Source organism: Indicator indicator, chromosome 25 (assembly GCF_027791375.1).
Source record: "Indicator indicator isolate 239-I01 chromosome 25, UM_Iind_1.1, whole genome shotgun sequence".
Classification (NCBI taxonomy): domain Eukaryota; kingdom Metazoa; phylum Chordata; class Aves; order Piciformes; family Indicatoridae; genus Indicator; species Indicator indicator.
In genome coordinates, this window is record NC_072034.1 from 13129157 (window position 1) to 13147555 (window position 18399).

The 18399-nt window shown below is 43.1% G+C and overlaps 1 protein-coding gene across 1 annotated transcript in view; it reads right to left on the reverse strand.

Annotated features, from left to right (window-relative positions):
* Positions 1-18399, reverse strand: part of RNF150 (ring finger protein 150) — a 123880-nt gene that overhangs the window by 41287 nt on the left and 64194 nt on the right. The window contains exons 2-4 of the mRNA XM_054392357.1: positions 7920-8170; positions 2551-2622; positions 2049-2131 (exon numbers count right to left, since the gene is read on the reverse strand). Coding sequence (XP_054248332.1) covers positions 2049-2131; positions 2551-2622; positions 7920-8170 — 406 coding nt within the window. The remainder of the gene's footprint in view (positions 1-2048; positions 2132-2550; positions 2623-7919; positions 8171-18399) is intronic.

The following is an 18399-nucleotide window of genomic DNA, read 5'->3' on the forward strand; positions in this document are numbered from 1 at the left end:
GCCCATTTGGCTTTGCAGGTAAAAAGTTCTACATCTTGAACACCTCCTGGATAGAAACAGTAAGGTCAGCCAGCACTGATGTCATATAGTGCAGGCTTCTGTAAGACTTGGTGAAATGCCAGCCTCTTATTAAACAGCAGTCTAATGAGGTTCCCATACTGTGAACTGCACACAGTGTAACTGAGGATGCTTGAGGAACAAACAGACAGAGTCTGTAGATCTTTAGCAAGTTACAACACTCTCCTACTTGCTTAACAGAGACAGAAATCAATTCACTTCCCCCCCCCCCCCCCGTTCCTTCGGATAAGAGACTGGCAGCAGCAGAAAGAATCATGACTATCACTTCCTGTTTTGGAAGTTCAAACCCAAGTGAATGTGTAAAATGCTGCCCTCACAATTCATGCAGCAGGAAAGCCAGGGTTTGTGAAAGCAGCTGCTTGAGCAAGAGCTTTGAGGTTTTATAACTGAAAACTGCTGAGGCTCAGCCTGTGAGTATTTTACAAGGCAGTTCTACTGCTGCTACCCTTTTCGTGCGAGTCATTTGCTAGGCGACCTTTCGATTCAGCCAAGAACTGAGCATCACCTGTTAACTATGTGTTTCCTCCTCACTCTGCTTGACTCAACACTGTGCATGACAAAGTCTGAGTGGAGCCTCACTGAATTATGAGGTGAGACACAAGTGAAAGCTAAAGCTTACACATATTTTTTTTTTTCTGCTGTTGTGTAACTACTTCCAAAAGCTTCTCTATCATGTAGAATTTCCAATTTGATTATGCTTCTCTGAATGTCAAACCAAGGTCCACATTTTCTGGTAATTTCTCATTTTCCTGCATTTCTGTTTCATGAAGTGATGTGCTTGTGTCTGCTCATAGGGGGAAAAAAAAAAAAAAAAAGGAAAAGAGTTCCCATGCAATTTGTCATTGTGGGGGATTTACAGTAGGTCAAATTCATGATTAATCTGTTGCTATTTGTTTGCCATTTAGTGATGGAAATAAACGGATTTAACCAGTCTCATGAAGGAGCAGAAATGGACAGCTTGTAACATTCAAATAGCTACTAGGGAACAAGACAGCAAGAAAAAACCCAAATATTTCAGTTTCTGGAGCCAGGGAACACCGTCTGCAGGAGAAGAAAGAAACTCTGTTAAATATCCTTAACCTCTGCTCTGTATGGACAGCACTTGAGATGCCAATTTCTAGGGAAATCAAACACTCACTCTTATTTTCCTAGGGGATACACAGTTCCTAGGAATTTTCCTATGAAATTGCTTTCCTTAGAGAAATCCCTCATGAGCTAGAACTTCACAGATGCTAGGACAATGGCACAGAGAAATGAATACAGCTGGGTTGGCAAGAGGCTGCACTCTGGTGTCACATCACTGCGACTCTATGTGCTGCACAAGGCATGTTCACATAGGGGAAGAAAAGAGAAAGAATAAGCTCAAAAGCTCTCTTGTCACCTCCACATTCCACATGCCTGAGAGTATTTTCACGGCAGAAATAGATATGGTGGCCTTTGTCACATTCCCTTGGTTTGCTTTACTGCTTCTGCTCAGCATACCTCTCTTTACAGCTGGGGATTTTTTGACAGAAGCCATCTCTTTCACAGTGCCTGGACACGGCCCAGGACAGCAAAAGAAGCATCTCCATGGGAAGCAGCAGACTGCTCTATCCCTGAATGCTGTGCCCTGGGCTCACCTTGAAGTCAGGGGCAAATTCTTCTAAGGGGTTTGTTTGAAGAAGGAGGAGAATTCCTGTTAGTTTAAAAATCCTACTGAAGACTTTGTAATAGGTCCAAATCAGACAAAATTTTTGACTGTCACGCTGAAGTCAGGCTCTCATCACCATTAATACTATCCTCACCTCAAGCTGAATGAAGAGACATTTCAGATATCTTTACCAACAGACTTTGAATAAATCAAAATGATAAACTCATCCTTCCCTCCCTAAGTTCTCAGCTAATCTCATCAGTTTGATATTGTGAGAACAAAGCCTGTCTTGAAGTAGAAAGACTATGAGAGCTAAAAACACCTTCAACCTTCAACTTACCTGCAAGGCAAAATTCTGACAACATCATTGGGTTTGTAGCCTTCAATACAAACAGCACAGTTATCAAAGTCTGGCTCAGTTTCCTACAGGAAAGAGAACATTCACCATTTTCATTTTCTGATTTTGTCAGCTAATCTCTTCATACAAGAGCCTATGTGACAAAGTAAAACAGTTGCTGATGCATGCTTCAAATCCAGTAATGCATTTCAAGACAAGCAAGTCAGATTTTCCAACACGTTTCCAGCTGGAAACTTGCCCCAGGAAGCATGCAGATCTAGTTAGCATGTTTTCACTTCCAGGACTTTCTGCATCTGCACAGAATCACCTTCTTCTCTCTACCCTATTCCATCTGTAAATTGCTTATCAGTATTCCACCCCCACCTGCAGGTCACAGAGTGGCTAAATAAGCAATTGCCATTTCTGTTCTGCCTCATTGTCCCATTGGTCTGAAGGAATCCTCAGCACAGAGTTTCATTTGGTAATGAGCAATTTGAAAAATTACCTTATCACCTTTCCTGATTGTTCTGACTTGTAGCTTGCTGATTGCTTTCTTTGCAGCATCTCCAAGCCGGCGCTGTAATACAAAATTTGCTCTTAAGCAAAAGATCTCTTCATGCAGAAATCATCACCTTTTCTCCCTAGGCTTCTTAATAATCTGGAGTGACTGCACATGAAACAGGACAGGGCTGTATAAATACAAACAGATGAGGTCAGTCATACTGTTACTCACAAGGGCACAAGTAGGTCTTCCAGGCTTGCTGGTAACCCATAGCCACTGAGGCCAAGCTGCTCTAATGGAGTTCCAGTGGAGACTGCATTGAGCCCATCATGATGCTACACTACACCACCTTCACTACTCCAGTGAGCAGTAATGTCTAATATTCAGGCATCCCATTTCTTCCCACTCTTTTTTTTTTTTTAATGACACTTGTTAAAAATACATTATTAAATGAGGCCTGGGCTGGTAAAGCAGAGTGGACACTGGACCTAAGATTCAGAAGGTCTTCATTCTTACGTTGTTCCAGAACTAGTTCATGATCTTCAGCAAGATGTAGGTGCTGAAAGTGACCTATTTGTTAACCACAAACCCTACGAATAATCTTCTCTGCTGTTCTCTTTTCCTGCAATACAGAGTTGCCTACTTTATAGGTATAAAAATGGGCTGAAAGCATCTGCAGCTTCTTACAGGTAAAGCACTTCTTACAGTCCTATCCATACATAACTATCTGCTTTTTCTTTGCTTTTCTTTCCCTCCAGTGGACCACAAATTGCTGACCACATGATGTTTCTGACTGTTCTCCCATATTTCCAAAACACTATTACTGCACTGGCAGGGTCACAGCCACTCAGGATTAAAGTATGTAATAACAGCCTGCCACAGCCCACGCGGTTCTCAGATGCTGGAGATGGAGGTGTCTGCCTCTTGCAAGAGGCTGAGAATGTGATGGGGCAGATCATGGAATCACTGGTGAACAAAGTGACCTCTGCACTCTGTGCTGCTGAGCTTGTGTCTGTATCAGTGCTTCAAGGACTCGGCTGCCCACTTGTGCTAACCCAAAAAGGAGGTGAGCTGGAGACAGACTGACAGGCTGGAAGAGACTTTGAGAGGTCATGTACTCCCACCCCCTGCTCAAGGCTGGGGAGACTTCAAAGTCAGAGCTGTGACCAGTCAAGCTTTCAATCTCTCCGGGAAGGGAGATTTCACAACCTCTCTGGATAATTTGTTCCAGTGCTTAACCATTCTCACTGCCTTTTTTTTTTTTTTTTTGTAATATAGAAATGGAATTTCCCTTGTTGTAATTTGTGATCATTACCTTTGTCCTTTCTCTGTGCACCTCCAAGAAGAGTCTAACTCTGCCTCCTCTCCAACCACTTGGTATGGAGCTATGGGCTGCAAGCAGACCCTTTCCTCCTCTTATGCTCCCCCCTCCAGCCTTAGCAAGTCAAGCTCCCTCTGCCTCTCCTCAGATGGCATGTGCTCCTGTCCCCAGACCATACTGGTGACCCTCCTCTGGGCTCTCTCCATTTTTTTCATGCCTTTCTCATACAGTTTCATGCAGCAAAACCTACTCTGAAGTCTTCTTGTCAGCTTTATAACAGTTCATGATACTGTGCATCCCAATTTGCCACCAATGAATGACTGGAACTCCCCTCTTCATTTCCCCTCCCCCTCTGTATTTCCAGCTGTGTGCTGTTGGACAGAAGGGAGTGACTAACGAGCTTTGGTGACTCAGAAGACATTCAACTTCTCAGGCTGGGAACACTGCCTGTGCTGGAGTTCAGAGGGGCCTGTCAGTGGGAAGGGTTTCCAGCTGGAGGGGGTGAGAGCATGAAGCCAGGAATGAAAGGAAGCTGGAAGTAGTTTGTAAATGGAGACCTAATCACCATACAGAGACGATTACTAAATTACCACTTTGTTCTTCAGATTCAATTAAAATCCTTGAATTAGAGAGTAAGCTTATGGGATTGGAAAGACATGGAAGACTGACAAAAATGCATGCAATACTGAAAGCAGAGAGCCATGTCAGATCTGGCTATAAAGAGGTGAAAACGATCTTGCCTGTCATAGGAGATTTCCACAGGAGCTTTCCAGCAATACTAATTATTACATGTGAGGGAGTATCTTCTGGTTGCATAACATTTTTCCTGTGATATATTTTTCTCACTTAAACAAAGGGATCAGAAGAGAGTTGGAAACATTTCTTGCCAGCTATTTGTTTCTTTAATGTAAATCAAAGACTGACTGATAGCATACAGCAAGACAAGAGCTATTATGTCCTACTTCAGGAATTACTTGTGATTCCTTTTAATCATCATTCTTACTTAAACTAATGAAAATGTCTCAGTTCCTTTTGCACATTCTTCAAGAGGAAAGGACAAGATTAAAGAGTCATGTACATCTTTGATCTGCTTGTTTTTGTATTTGCTTTCTCTTATCTCTCTTAAATAGACAAGTTCATGACTTACATGCAAATGAGAGCAATTTAGTTTTTGAAAGAACAGGAATCTCTCCCAGGACAACTGCTTGTGCAAATGCTAAGTCTCATTCTCATTTTGGAAAGAAAACACTGAAAAGGAAATCTGCTTGAATATATTCTATTCTTCAACATAGTCTGTTCTAGTATCATGTGACAGGATGAGAGGAAATGTGCCACAGGCGGTTTAGATTGGACATTAGGAAAAATTTCTTTGTGGAAAGAGTGTCCAGGCATAGGAAGAAGTTATCCAGAGAGGTGGCAGAGTCACTGTCCCTGGAGGTGTTCAAAAAAATCTACAGACATGGCATTTTGGGACATGGTTTAGTGGCCATGGTGGTGTTGGGTTGATGGTTGGACTTGATGATTTTAGAGGTCTTTTCCAATTCAATGATTCTATGATACCTGTATCTTCAACCTCCTCACTGTGCTAGTGTCCAAGCACTTGAATCACGGACCCATGAGCAAAGCTACACAGCTTATTCTTGGCAAATAAAGTTATGCTTGTACCTGAGGTCATCGAGGGCGGTGAGACACTGGAACAGGCTGCCCGGGGAAGTTGTGGATGCCTCCCCCCTGGAAGTGTTCAAGGCCAGGCTAGATGAGGCCTTGAGCAATGTGGCCTAGTGGAAGGTGTCCCTGACCATGGCAGGGTGGGGTGATCTATCTTGAAGGTCCCCCTTCCAACCCCACCCATTCTACGATTCTAAGAAACCTGTAGAGGTGGCACACCTGGGGACATGTTTTAATGACCATGGTGGTGTGAGGTCAGTGGTTGGACTTGATGATTTGAGAGGTCTTTCCCCAACCAAAACAATTCTGTGATTCTGTAAACCTATCAACTCCAAATGACAGCACATTACCTGAATGAGCTCCTTGTTTTGCTGGGTTCCATGTTTATGGGTGGCTATTTACACTGCTAATCTGCCTGTGTAATTACTTGATTGAGAACAGGCTGATGGTACTCACACACATAAATTAGGCACACATGTGCTTCTGCAGCCAAAGCAGCTCAAAATGATCACAGTGAATCTGCTGCCAGTGATGTTCCAGTTCCAGCTGGGATACTCTCATTCTTGCTCTCCAAAAAAATTTCATACTGTATAGTTAAAAGGAAAATATATTCTCTCTGTCTGTAAATACAGAGCAGCTGCTCTCTGTCTCAGAGGATGCCTGAATTTCAGTGGAGGAGGGTGAGGGATCCCAGTATACATTACAGAGTGTGCAGCAGCACTTTGCTCTACAAGATAATTATTAACACTCTCAGTTTTACCTTTTCTGCAGAGCAAGCAAGACAACCCTCCTCCTGCCCACCAGCCATCTATTAAGGGTCCAGAAACATCTCTGATTCACAATGCATTTTGTCCCTGCAGTAAAATGGTTATCTCCTCAGATTTCATACACTGATAACATTTTCTGCTGTACCATTAGAATGAAATGTAGAAGCCTCAGCTTCACGATTCTGCTGATGCCAAGATAGTAGTGGCCAGACAAGAAAAGATTAAATTTATTATTATCACTGCTATAATCATTCATTGCTGAACTACCATAAAGATGCACGGTGCTTGCTAAATCCAGAGGGCCTTAGGACCAAGGGCTCATTCCCACTGCTGCTGACTCCTCTCCAGCTCTGTAGGTTTTGGATCTCTTCCAGGGGGTTTGGACAAGTTGCCAAACCCAAAAGCAATGGTTTAATAATATTGGTGCCTATCACTACACCACTTTTTTGGTCAGTCATTGTTGTCAAATGAACAGTGCCTTTCAAGCACAAAATCCTTCTAAAGAAGTATTAAAACGAAAACACTTCTTGTTGTTTTATATCTTCACTTATCACGAACACTCATTTCACACAGAGATATTCACATTGCTCACTGTATTTTAGTCACTAGGGACATACATTTCTGTGTCCTAAGGTAATCTTTTCATCACCAAAGATGATCAATTTTCTGCCTATTTCTTGGTGTGTTTTCATGGAAAAAAACCCCCATATATATATATATATATATATATATACACACACACACACACATACATATATATGTATATATATATAAAATGTTTAATAATTTTTTTTTTCATTAATCCCATCTATATTGACAGAACTCTTGACTTTTCCTCAACACAGGCATTTTTATATTCTCATTCTTTTGGGTTTTTTTGGGGCTTTGGGGTGGTGGTGGTTTTTTTTTTTATGGGGGGGGGCATTGGTTTGTCTTTTTAACCACACATTCACAATTTCCTCAATGTGGCAGTTTTAGGCTGTGCCTAGGAAAATTTTCCACAGATTGAGTAGGAAATTGGTAGAATGTATTTTTTAATTTTATTTTATTTATTTATTTTATTTGAATAAATAAATTACTATTGGATGTAAAAGGGAAAATAATGAAAAGGTCTAAATAATCCTATTGGTCTGATAACTAACATAAAGTTATTTGTATAAACTAACTCTGTCTTTTCAGCTTCTTCGCTGTAGTAGACACTAGCTGGTAGCTTCTGCTTGGCTCTTGCTGACCTTGGCTGCATTCTTATTGTGCCTAGTGGCTAAGTACTAACAAGCTACTCTCTGCTTTTTCCCTCTTTCTTTTTCCCTTGTAGGAGGGGGAGAGGGGAAAGCTGTTGGTAACCCCCTGGTTTTGTCCAGGGGAGGGGGGACTTGTGCTGTTTCTAAATTGCAAATACATGTAAAGATTCTATATTTTCTACATATTCATTGCATTCCATATTTCTAGATTGTAGTTGTGCTTGTAAATATAGCTTCATTTGCTTTCCAACTGAGCTGCTCTGGCAATTTTAGTTGGGTAATTTCAACCGCCCCCACTCAACTTTTACTTGTGAGCCGAATCCCTTGGTGACTTGATTTTGGGCACACACAAACAGCCATTGCAGCGCTGCTCACCTGATTTCTGTCCCTGGCATTAGCGTAGCGGAATCGCTGGATGTAGTAGAAGACCAACCAAGCCAGGGAGATGATCATCAGCACGATGAAGGAGATGGAGACAAACACCACAGAGGTCCGGCTGACGTACTTCTGCAGGTTGCGTGTCCCGATGGTTATGTACATCATCACAGTAATGTTCCTCTCCAGGAGGCTCACTATCTCTTTTCCTTTGGGTTCAGGAATCATTATTGCTACAACATCTTCTAAGCCTGTCAGACAAGAGAGAGCAAAGAGAAACCTTAGCTGAAACAGGTGATCACACAGAACCACAGAATCAACCAGGTTGGAAGAGACCTCCAAGAGCATCAAGTCCAACCAATCACCCAACCCTAACTAATCAACCAGACCACGGCACTAAGTGCCTCATCCAGGCTTTTCTTAAACACCTCCAGGAATGTCAGCCCCACCACCTCCCTGGGCAGCCCATCCCAATGGACAATCTCTCTTTCTGTGAGGAACTTCTTTCTTAGATGAAGCCTAAACTTCCCCCTGCACAGCTTGAGACTGTATCCTCTTGTTTTGTTGCTGGGTGCCTGATGCCCAGATAATAAAACGAGAAGAGAATGTGGCAAGGCTAAAAAAACCTCCCAAACCCAAGGCTAAACAGTAACAAGGCAGCTACCCTTTCTCCTGGTGGTTTTCAGCAAGAGGTAAGTCAGGTGGATCTGGTGAAGGTTTCAACTGGAACAAGTTACCCAGCGTGTTTCTATAAACTCATCTCGGTGAGATATGTAAAACATGACTCATGGGTTGACATAAACACAGATTTCCAGCACTGCTGAGGCTTATCTAGATGACAGTGCTATGAACACTGCAGGAAGGGAGTCAAGCTGCAGCCAGCATCCTTCTACCCAACACTCCAGATACATTTATCACAGTCCCTTTTGCAGGGTCATAAGCCTGCCTGGGAAGCCTCTCCAAACCTTGCCCTTCGGACCAGGAAGGCTTCCAGTGACAGATCCCCACATGGTTTCACAAGCTGAACATGCCAAAGCATCACTGCCCTTGTCCAGGGCTGGCAACAGGAGAAGCCTGTGGGGACAAGAACAGCTTGACATGTTCTCAGCTCAATTGCTGCCCCATGTTACTGAAGGCTCCCTACAGCCTGAGCCCACCCAACGGTTCGGAGCCCCTGTGGGAAGCTGGGCTTGCCAACTAATGCAAGTCAAGAGCACTGTTTTATTCCCCAAATCTCTGTTGCAGCTCAGATCAGCCCCTGATGCAGTTTGCAGAATGGCCTCAGGACAGGAGTCAGCACAGCTGAGATGGCAAAGGAGTGTCCAATAATGGGATGGGGCAGGAACCTCCTACAGTCCTATCAAGCCATGACCTTGTGAAATGAACCTTCAAAACCATCAATTCTCAACTCTGCACCAGCTTTTGTTTCATTTTAATTCCATCACACACTGCTGAAACTATTTGCCTTTCATAATTTTGTCTCCTACATACATGACAAATACCATCTCAAATTCTTTATACATCTACACTATCACCAATTTATGGTTTAACATTGGCAATATCCTGTTCCTAACCTTCACAAAACAAGTATCTAGACAATTTTTCTACCTAAGCTATGTTTTGCAACAGTCAAATCCTGAATTGCATTTAGCAGCCAAGGACAAATAGGGTGTATTTTAATGTGGAAATGTGATAGAAACAGCAGCATATGAAATGATCATAACCTGGCATTTAGAAAGAAAGGCACAGACTGGGAGTGCCTGAAGTGAGGAAGAAAAGGCTTGGGTGGGGTTTCAGAATTTCAGCTGAAATCCTAGGAAATCAGCTGGCATGCTGTTAATCATTAACTGATTGTGCCTGCTTTGGGATGTTTGGGAAAGGATCACTTAGCTGCAAATGGAAATGTGAGAGGGCAGCTTGCATTTCCAAAAGCATCCCCCTCCAAGCTGATATCCAAGCTAAGCTTCACCAGCACAGCACCGTTGCCTGGTCCTCGCTGTCCAGCTCCAACATTTCCCCTGGGAGGTATAAACCAGGTTTTGAAATGTACTTAGATGCTGAAGAGCAGGAGTTGCCTAGCAGAGTTTTGGATACACTAAAGCAGACAGGTGGGTGGTGTTCAAAGGAAAATGCTAACATGGTGGAAACTTCATCAAATGCTGCTGGGTGCCTGGATCAATTGGAGGTAGTGGAATAGCTGTGACAGACTTGCTAACTCACACACAAAATCTCCTGCAAAGCTGGGAACTGAACCCTCCTCCTCTCTCAGGTCTTGGAGTAGAAGTGCAAACTCTCACTCTCTCTCATGAGCTTTTCCCTCATAATGCTTCTCTGATTATGAACATGCCAAAGAAATCAATAGTTTGGCTGAATGGAAAATTTTAGATACCCACGGTAGAAAAAGAAACCTTTCTTTTGATAATTTCCCTGAAGGCATTAATAATTTTCAGCTATTTCTCTTCTTTTGTCTAGTAAGAGCCCACCTTCAGCAGCCAAGCTAAATCTACCTTTGCAAGCCTTCTGATATCTGTTTATTACACAAAGCTAATGCAAACCTTACCCTAACAGTCTAGGGGGAATTTGCCAAGGCTGAAAGTGGCTGAGAAGGGCACCGGTGCCATGCCAGTAATTCCCTTGCAGTCAGTAAGACAAATTGCCTAAAGCAGTCTATAGCTGTCCACATGCTTTCCTTTGTTCTCTTTCTTTAAAGGGAAAAAAAATTAAAAACACTCTAGAAGAAAACCAAAGCAACCACTTCACACATAGCTAAAAAAAGAAGCCATAGTAAAAAATCTCACAGCCAAAAATACTGAATTGAATTTCATCAAATCTTCACAGAAGCCACTCTGAGCCACTCACTGTCCAGTATGGACCTCTAACATGACCTTCAATACAACCAGGGACACTGCATGAATGATCACAGAACAACAGAATGTTAGGGGCTGGAAGGGACCTCGAAAGCTCCTCCAGTCCAATCCCCTGCCAGAGCAGGATCACTTAGAGCAGATCACACAGGAACACAGCCAGGCAGGTTTTGAATATCTCCAAGAGAGGGAAACTCCATGACTGCCCTGGGCAGCCTCTTACAGGGTTCTGTCACCCTCACACTGAAAATCTTTTTCTTCATGTTTCCATGGAACTTCCTATGCCTCTACTTCCACCATTGCCTCTTGTGCTGTCATTGGGCATCATCCAGCAGAACCTGGCTCCAGCCTCTTGGCACTCACCCTGCACATGTTTATCAACATGAATGAGGTCACCTCTCAATCTCCTCCTCTCCAAGCTAAAGAGCCTCAGCTCCCTCAGTCTCTCCTCATAAGGAAGATGTTCTACTCCCCTAATCATTTTTGTGGCTCTGTGCTGGACTCTCTCAAGCAGTTCCCTGAGGTCCTTTTCCTGAACTGAGGGGCCCAGAACTGGACACAATACTCCAGATGCAGCCTCATCAGGGCAGAGTAGAGGAGATCTTACCTAAAAACCTATAAAAATGGAAATGCAGGCAAAAAGATGTTTTCAGTAGAAAATCCAGGTAGTGTCTTAACTGTTTAATTATCCTGAATCTTCAGTTTCTTGAAAAGCTTGAACTATACACAAAATTGTGTCTGATTCAACGGAACATAGCTGAGGATATTTCTGGAGAACTGTCAATAATGGGGCACAGGTCAGATAGAACATGTTGCAAATAATTTTTAAAAACCATATTCAATTGCTTAATTATGAAATTAACATTTTGCAATAATAAAACAAGCATCCCCCACTACTGTCCTATCTTTCTCTAATCCCAATGAAAAAGAAGCAGGAAAAAAACCTGTGATCTCCTCCATAAATTTAACCACGCTGCTTTTTTTTCATCACTTGGCCTTTCCAATTATCTACAGCACAGATTTCTGGCTTCAGCTCATGATGGAAACAACTGGTTTTGAAGAGGGGTGCAGGCACACAACTCCCTTCTCCACCCTGTCCTCCTTCCATCTCACTGCCAGGATGTTTTCCTGACACATGGGGAGGATGGAGCCAGACTTCTCAGTGGTGTCCAGTGGCAGGACAAGGGGCAATGGACACAAACCAGAGCACAGCAGGTCCCATGGAAACATAAGGCAAAAATTCTTCACTTTTGAGAGTAGCAGAACACTGGAACAGGCTTCCTGCCCAGAAAGGTGGAGTCTCCTTCTCTGGAGGCTTACAAAACCCACCTGGATGTGCTCCTGTGTGATTTACTCCAGCTGATCCTGCTCTAGCATGGGGATTGGACTAGACCATCTTCAGACATGCCTTCCAACCCCCAGCATTCCATAATTCTATGACACCTTGAACCTAGGGCCTTTTAAAAAACTTTAAACCCCACAATATACCATGTAAATTGTCATGGATATATGCTAAGTAAAAATGCTTTTAGAAATGCAAAGCAGAGGACATAGTTATTGCAGAAGGGAAGCAGCTGCTTCCCAGCAGCTGTTTCCAGACTCTTAATATGTTTAAATTTCAGGCTATCTGTTTTTTTTTCTTGGAAAACATTACCATTTGCAATGAAGCATTCTTGGAAAAAAAATAACCAAATCAGCAACAAATAATAATCAGGAATTCAGTTGATGACAATTTCTCCCAGGCTCCATAGAGAAAGATAATTGATCAATCAAGTTCATTAAGATAAGTTTATTTCAAAGATGCTCAATATTAGGAAGAAAAAAAAAATTAAATATTCCCCCCCCCCCTTTTCCTCTCTTACACAACAAAATTATTATTATCTCAATTTCAGTATTTAAAGACACACAAGAATCTCTGACAGACATGAAAACTCTAGACATTAAAGAAGGGAAATGATATAATGAGACATCAATGTTAGAGATGAATTTCTACACCTAAGTACACTCTTGTTCAGCAGGCTTGAGAAAGGAGAAGCTATCAGGTGGGGTTGTTCAGCCTGGAGAAGAGAAGACTTAGAGGGGATTTTATCACTCTCTACAACTACTTAAAAGGAAGTTGTAGTCAGATGGGGGGCAGGCTCTTCTCCCAGGTAACTAGTGACAGGACAAGAGGGCATGGTCTGAAGCTGCACCAGGGGAGGTTTAGGTTGGATATTAGGAAGCACTTCCTCACAGCAAGGCTGATGAGGCACTGGGATGGACTGCCCAGGGAGGTGGTGGAGTTGCCATCACTGGAGGTCTTTAAGAAAAGATTGGCTGTGGCACTTGGTGGCATGGTTTAGCTGATGTGGTGGTGTTAGGTCATAGGCTGGACTTGATGATCTCAGAGGTCTTTTCCAGCCTCAATAAATGTGTGATTCTGTGATGGTACTGATGCTTCTCTGGTGAGTTAAATGCTAATGATGCCTTTCATTAAAAACATCCACAACAGAACTGCAGTTTGTGGCACTCTTGTTACCTAACACAGTCCACTCTTCTTTTTCTGGCCACAGTTAATGCAGAGTTTGACATGAATTTTTAAGTAGCTGTCAGGATGAACCAGAGATTCACAAATCGAAGGTATTCAGGCTGCAGTGAATGGATTTTTATTTTATTTTTTTCCTTCTTTTTTTTGGCTTAAGAAACATTTGACATATATCAGTGTTTTCTCCTTATGAGGCAATAACAAAACAAGGCAGAGCTCACAGGCATGTGAGATGATTTAAGTCACTGTGACTTGATGAAGTGCATTCACCTAATCAAGTATTTCTGGGTGGAGAAAATGTGCTGCTGGTCTTTGGGCAGCTCTTCTGCTTCTGTGCTGTGCATCCCATGGCATTACACAGGAGTCCAGCACGGGATCAGGCTGCCTGGGGAACGGGGGGAGCAACCACCTCTGCAAGTGTTCCAAAGCATGCAGGTATGGCACTTCAGCAGACGGTTCAATGGGTGTGCTGGGTTGACAGTTGGTCTGGAGGATCTTAGAGATGTTTTCCAACCTTAGTGAGTCCATGATTCTAAATCCTGAGTTTTCAGTTTGCAGACCTGCTGCTTTAATGCTCTATCAGGTTTTGACGGAGGCTCAGGTATGTTTCCGACACAGCAGCGGTAATTTAATCCTTTGTGCCTGGCAACTGCCAGAGTCAGAGAAATAATTCAATCATTTGAAGACAATGCCAATTTAGGAGGCTTATAGAGTTCTCCAAGGTAGCCTATCAAGATGTAAATAAGGATTTTGATATACAGCATCAGAGAAATCAAGTAATAAAGTATTTCCTTTTGCAGGTTTTGTACCTGAAAACTCAAAACACTATTCCAGAGTTCAGAAATTGCCCTCATAAAACAGTGTTGGGTCCTACTCAGAATCCAGGAATAGAAACCTCACAGGAGGGGGCAAGAATTTAAGCAACTCTGCCTTTACTTCTTGCAGAAATAATATTTTAGGAATTAATTTCAGCAACTAGCACATACTGAAAAAAGAAGTAAAACGAATGCAGGTCTAAACAATTACTACTGAGGAGGATGAAAAGGAATCTGTGGTGATGGTGCTGTAGCTCTGATTGCCTAAGCTACAACCAAGAATGATCAGTTGGGCTATTAGAAGATACTACCCTTTTACTGCAGACCTCATTCCCTTTGAAAACACTTTTGCTTTATAATAGTGCTTAGCTTCTTTACAATAAGATTACATGGAAGATGGCATATAGGTTAATCAGATGGCAATTCAGTTGAATTTTAATGCCATGCAAATTTTGTTCTAGTATTTTCATACTCACAATGAGGCTTTCATGTCTTTAAGACCATCCAAGGAGAGTTCAGTCTGAGTTCTTCTGCTCTGTATGGCGCAATTATAACTTGATCAGAATATCAGCTGTTACCTGGGTTTCTCTTTTAAAAATATCCACAGGCTTAAATTCCATTCTTGTGAAGTCAAAAACTACTTTTGGAAGCCAAAGCAGTATTTTTGGGAAGCTAATCTCTGAGCATTTTAGAGGAGAAGCAGCATAATATTGTTTAAACAACAAACCAAACTCTTATATGGGACAACTGGGAAGCATTACTGGTAAGAAATCAAACTGGGTAAAAGGACTGTTCCCTGCAAGAACTCTCCTTTATGGGGCACTCAAGGCACTGGTCTCAAGTTGAAGTATCAGTAGATGAGAATATAGAAGAAATTGGCAAAGAGAGGAGCAATATATAGTAAGTAACAGCAATACTTCATATATCCTAGGTGGAATGCCTACAAACTCATCTATAATCTCTTGCCTAAAGTGACTCAATGCCAGAGGACTAGAAAGGACACCAATTTCTAATGAGGTTTCATAAGAGATATGGGCAACTACAGATCAGGTTGTCCAAGGACTAGAAAGGACACTGGTTTCTAATGAGGTTTCATAAGAGAGAGGACAACTTGATCTGTAGTTGCCCATAAGTTATTTTGCAAGGTTCCTTACCAAAGACTAAAAAACCAAAAGCCATTGACTAAAATAAGGAGGGGTTCACATGAGAAAATAAGATGTTACAAAACAGGATCTTGGTGTTCAAAGCATCAGAGAGCCACCAAGTACAAACACCACACAAACTGCTGGAGGCTAGAAGAGTGATTCTGGGGAGGCAGGACTAAACATATACCCTGAGCTTATGCTCTTCCCCAAGCAGCTGCTGTTTGCCATTAGGAGAAACACGATGCTGGGACAGATGGGCTTTTGGTCTCAACCCATAGACTTGCTTTTCCATTAACTGGGAACTGAAAGTTTATCTCCTGTGGTGAGAAGAAAGATTAAGCTAAGTCATGACAGTGAAACAACAGGGTCAAGGTCAGAGGTCTGATTATGCCAAAAAAGTTCTTTTCTGAGCTGGAGTAGGGAAATCATATCTGTTCCTGCAACTGGTGACTAACAAGAAAGGACTGGATCTGAGACAGTTGGTGCCTCTTGCTTCTCAAAGCCCCACTTAGAGCTTGATCCAAGGCAAAAGGGCATGTTGCTGATCTGGAGAGAGGAGGACTGGCTGGTGGCTCAGAGCTGTGCACCACACATGTGATGTGAGCATTAAGTGCTCAGCTGCCACCACTGGGGTACAAACACAGGCACAAAGCAGAAGAAAGCAGCGGGAAGGCAGGAGATGCACTGCTGCCCTGGGGAGCTAGACTGCATCACTCCTTACACTGCAGATTACACCCGGGTCCTGCAGATGGGCCCATCCACCTCCTCCTTCAGTGCCCATTCTAGAAAGGTATCCCTCTCGGTGAGGGATCAGTTTTGGGTAGGATTTCACCCCAAACTGAGGGAAGGCTGCAGAACAGGATGCAGAATCCTTTGCGTACACACCTGCAGGGTCAGCAGGCACTGCCAGCCCTGTGGCAATCCCCGGGCAGCAACCCCACTCTGCCCTCACACCCTGCCAGGTGGAAGAGAGCTACCAGCCAGGAAAGAAAAGCAGGAGTGTGACCATGCCCTGTCCCTGCTGCTAAAACTGAGACACACCATGCAGGCAGAACTAACTCCTTTCTAGGGTGTCCAGCCTGAGAGGGCAGAAGAATGCAGGGGGAGGCCAGAAGCAAAGAGAGCACAGCAGCATGTTGCCCCATTTTTGTGGAGGTCAAGCTACTGAAGTTATCAGAAGAGGAGTTTTCACCACATCATCTTTTTTCCTTTTTACTCTAGAGCAAGGCCTTGCTTTGCCATGACGTAGATGCTTTCACCTCCCCCCCCCCCCCCATTTCCAATTTGTTTTCCTTGCCTGTTTAAAAGCTGAGAGATATTTCCTTCAGCTTATCCTCTCCCTCATTTCCCGCTTCTCCTTGGCACTGTTAGCACTCGCCTTGGTCCTTTGCCCATCTTCCAAAACATTTAGCTGTAAATCAGGTTTCCTTAAAAGGCAAATGCAGCAACCAGAGAGAGAGGAGTGACACCTTTTCCCTACAGCACTTTGCCCATTTGTAAAGGGAGGAAACTCTTTTATGCAAACCATTTATATTTTTTTCCCCCCTAGGATAACCTTAGCGTCACCAAACAATTTTCACTGTGAAAGCAAAATTTTCTAGGAGGATAATTTAAGTGACCAGCAAAGTATAAAGACCTACTGATGTTAATGACTGGCTACAGCATTTAGGTTAACAGAGGCAAAGGTTTTCTATTTGGTCCTGAAGTGAACAACAATAACCTCCAGCAGAGCTGTTCTCGGTTCATTTCTTTTGATGCTAAAACCAGGAGAGGCAAGATGCTTCTGGATGTGATCTTCCCTGTGAAAAAAAACCCAGTCTCAGCCACTGTTTACTACTGTTTAGGGACAAAGACATTTCTGTTCATGTTTTTGTAATCAATGCTGATCTTGCCAAGGCTCAGAATATATTGACTTCCTCTGATTTTATGCAGAAACTGCAGCAAAGGAAAAGCAAGTAAAAAAAAGCTACAAACCTCACAAAATCACATCCAGCGTGATAGCTGCATTCTTCCTGGGCTTGCTTCCCACACTGTCAGCTCATCAGTCTGCTGAACTAACCAATGTTAATGAACCAACATGGTGTTACTTATTCACACTTAATTACTGAAAATGGGCTGTCTCTGAGGGGTTTCCTCAGGACCCCAACCCAGGGTACAAATTTCTGAGGCTCTGTTACCTTAACCAGGACAGTGCTTCCTTATAACTGCCAGAAGACCTCTTGACAAACCTCCCTTGGTTTCTAAACAATATATACTGGTAATGGCATAAGCCACTTGTTTCAGCTTCTCTTCTCCGGAATTTGCACTTCAAGACTTGATGATTTTTCTCATGTACAAGGTGGCCAGGTGGACCCCTTCATGCTGACCTTACAGCCAACTCATAGCAAAATATACTACTAAGGGATAACTTAGCTTTTTCTGAGTTGTGGCAAAACACAGCAGCAGCTGCTTTGCTGTCTGCAGTGGAATTGTGCCAAAAGAAAATATTTTGTCTTCAATTGCATCTCATGTAGTCAGGGTAGAGTTACACAAGCTAGCTGCTGTGCCTGGCACACTTCAAACAGGTATAAATATATTTTCATTTACTAAAGGGGAAACTGGAGCAAGTGATTTGAGTGACTCAATAAAGGCTCTCGAAAGATAAGTGCAGAGCATCTAAATCCCAGTCTCATCCTCAACAGGAAAGCAGCACCAGTACTCCTCCAAAAAGGCAGGATGCATAAAAGCAGAAGGACCGGAGCTGCTTAGGTCTTTCTGAGAAACAGGGGCAGGGTTCAGCACAGCCCTGCCTGCCCAGAGTGCCTTTTCCTCTGCTAGCAAGGCAGTTCAGCAACATCTTCCTGATGCTGTCATTAACCACTCCCTGCATGGGGAATGCATGCTGAGTCGTGCCATTGCACCCCTCCATTCAACCCTCCTCTTCAAGCTATGGATCGGCCCCGGATAAGCCTGCATTTGGGTGACTCGGGATGCTGGGTGCACAGACTATGGCTTCAACCCAGACAATCATAGAATCACAGAATGGTTTGGGTGGGAAGAGACCTTTAAAGGTCATCGAGTCCACCCCCCTGAAATGAGCAGGGACATCTTTAAGTGCATCAGGTTGCACAGAGCCCCATCCAACCTGAGCTG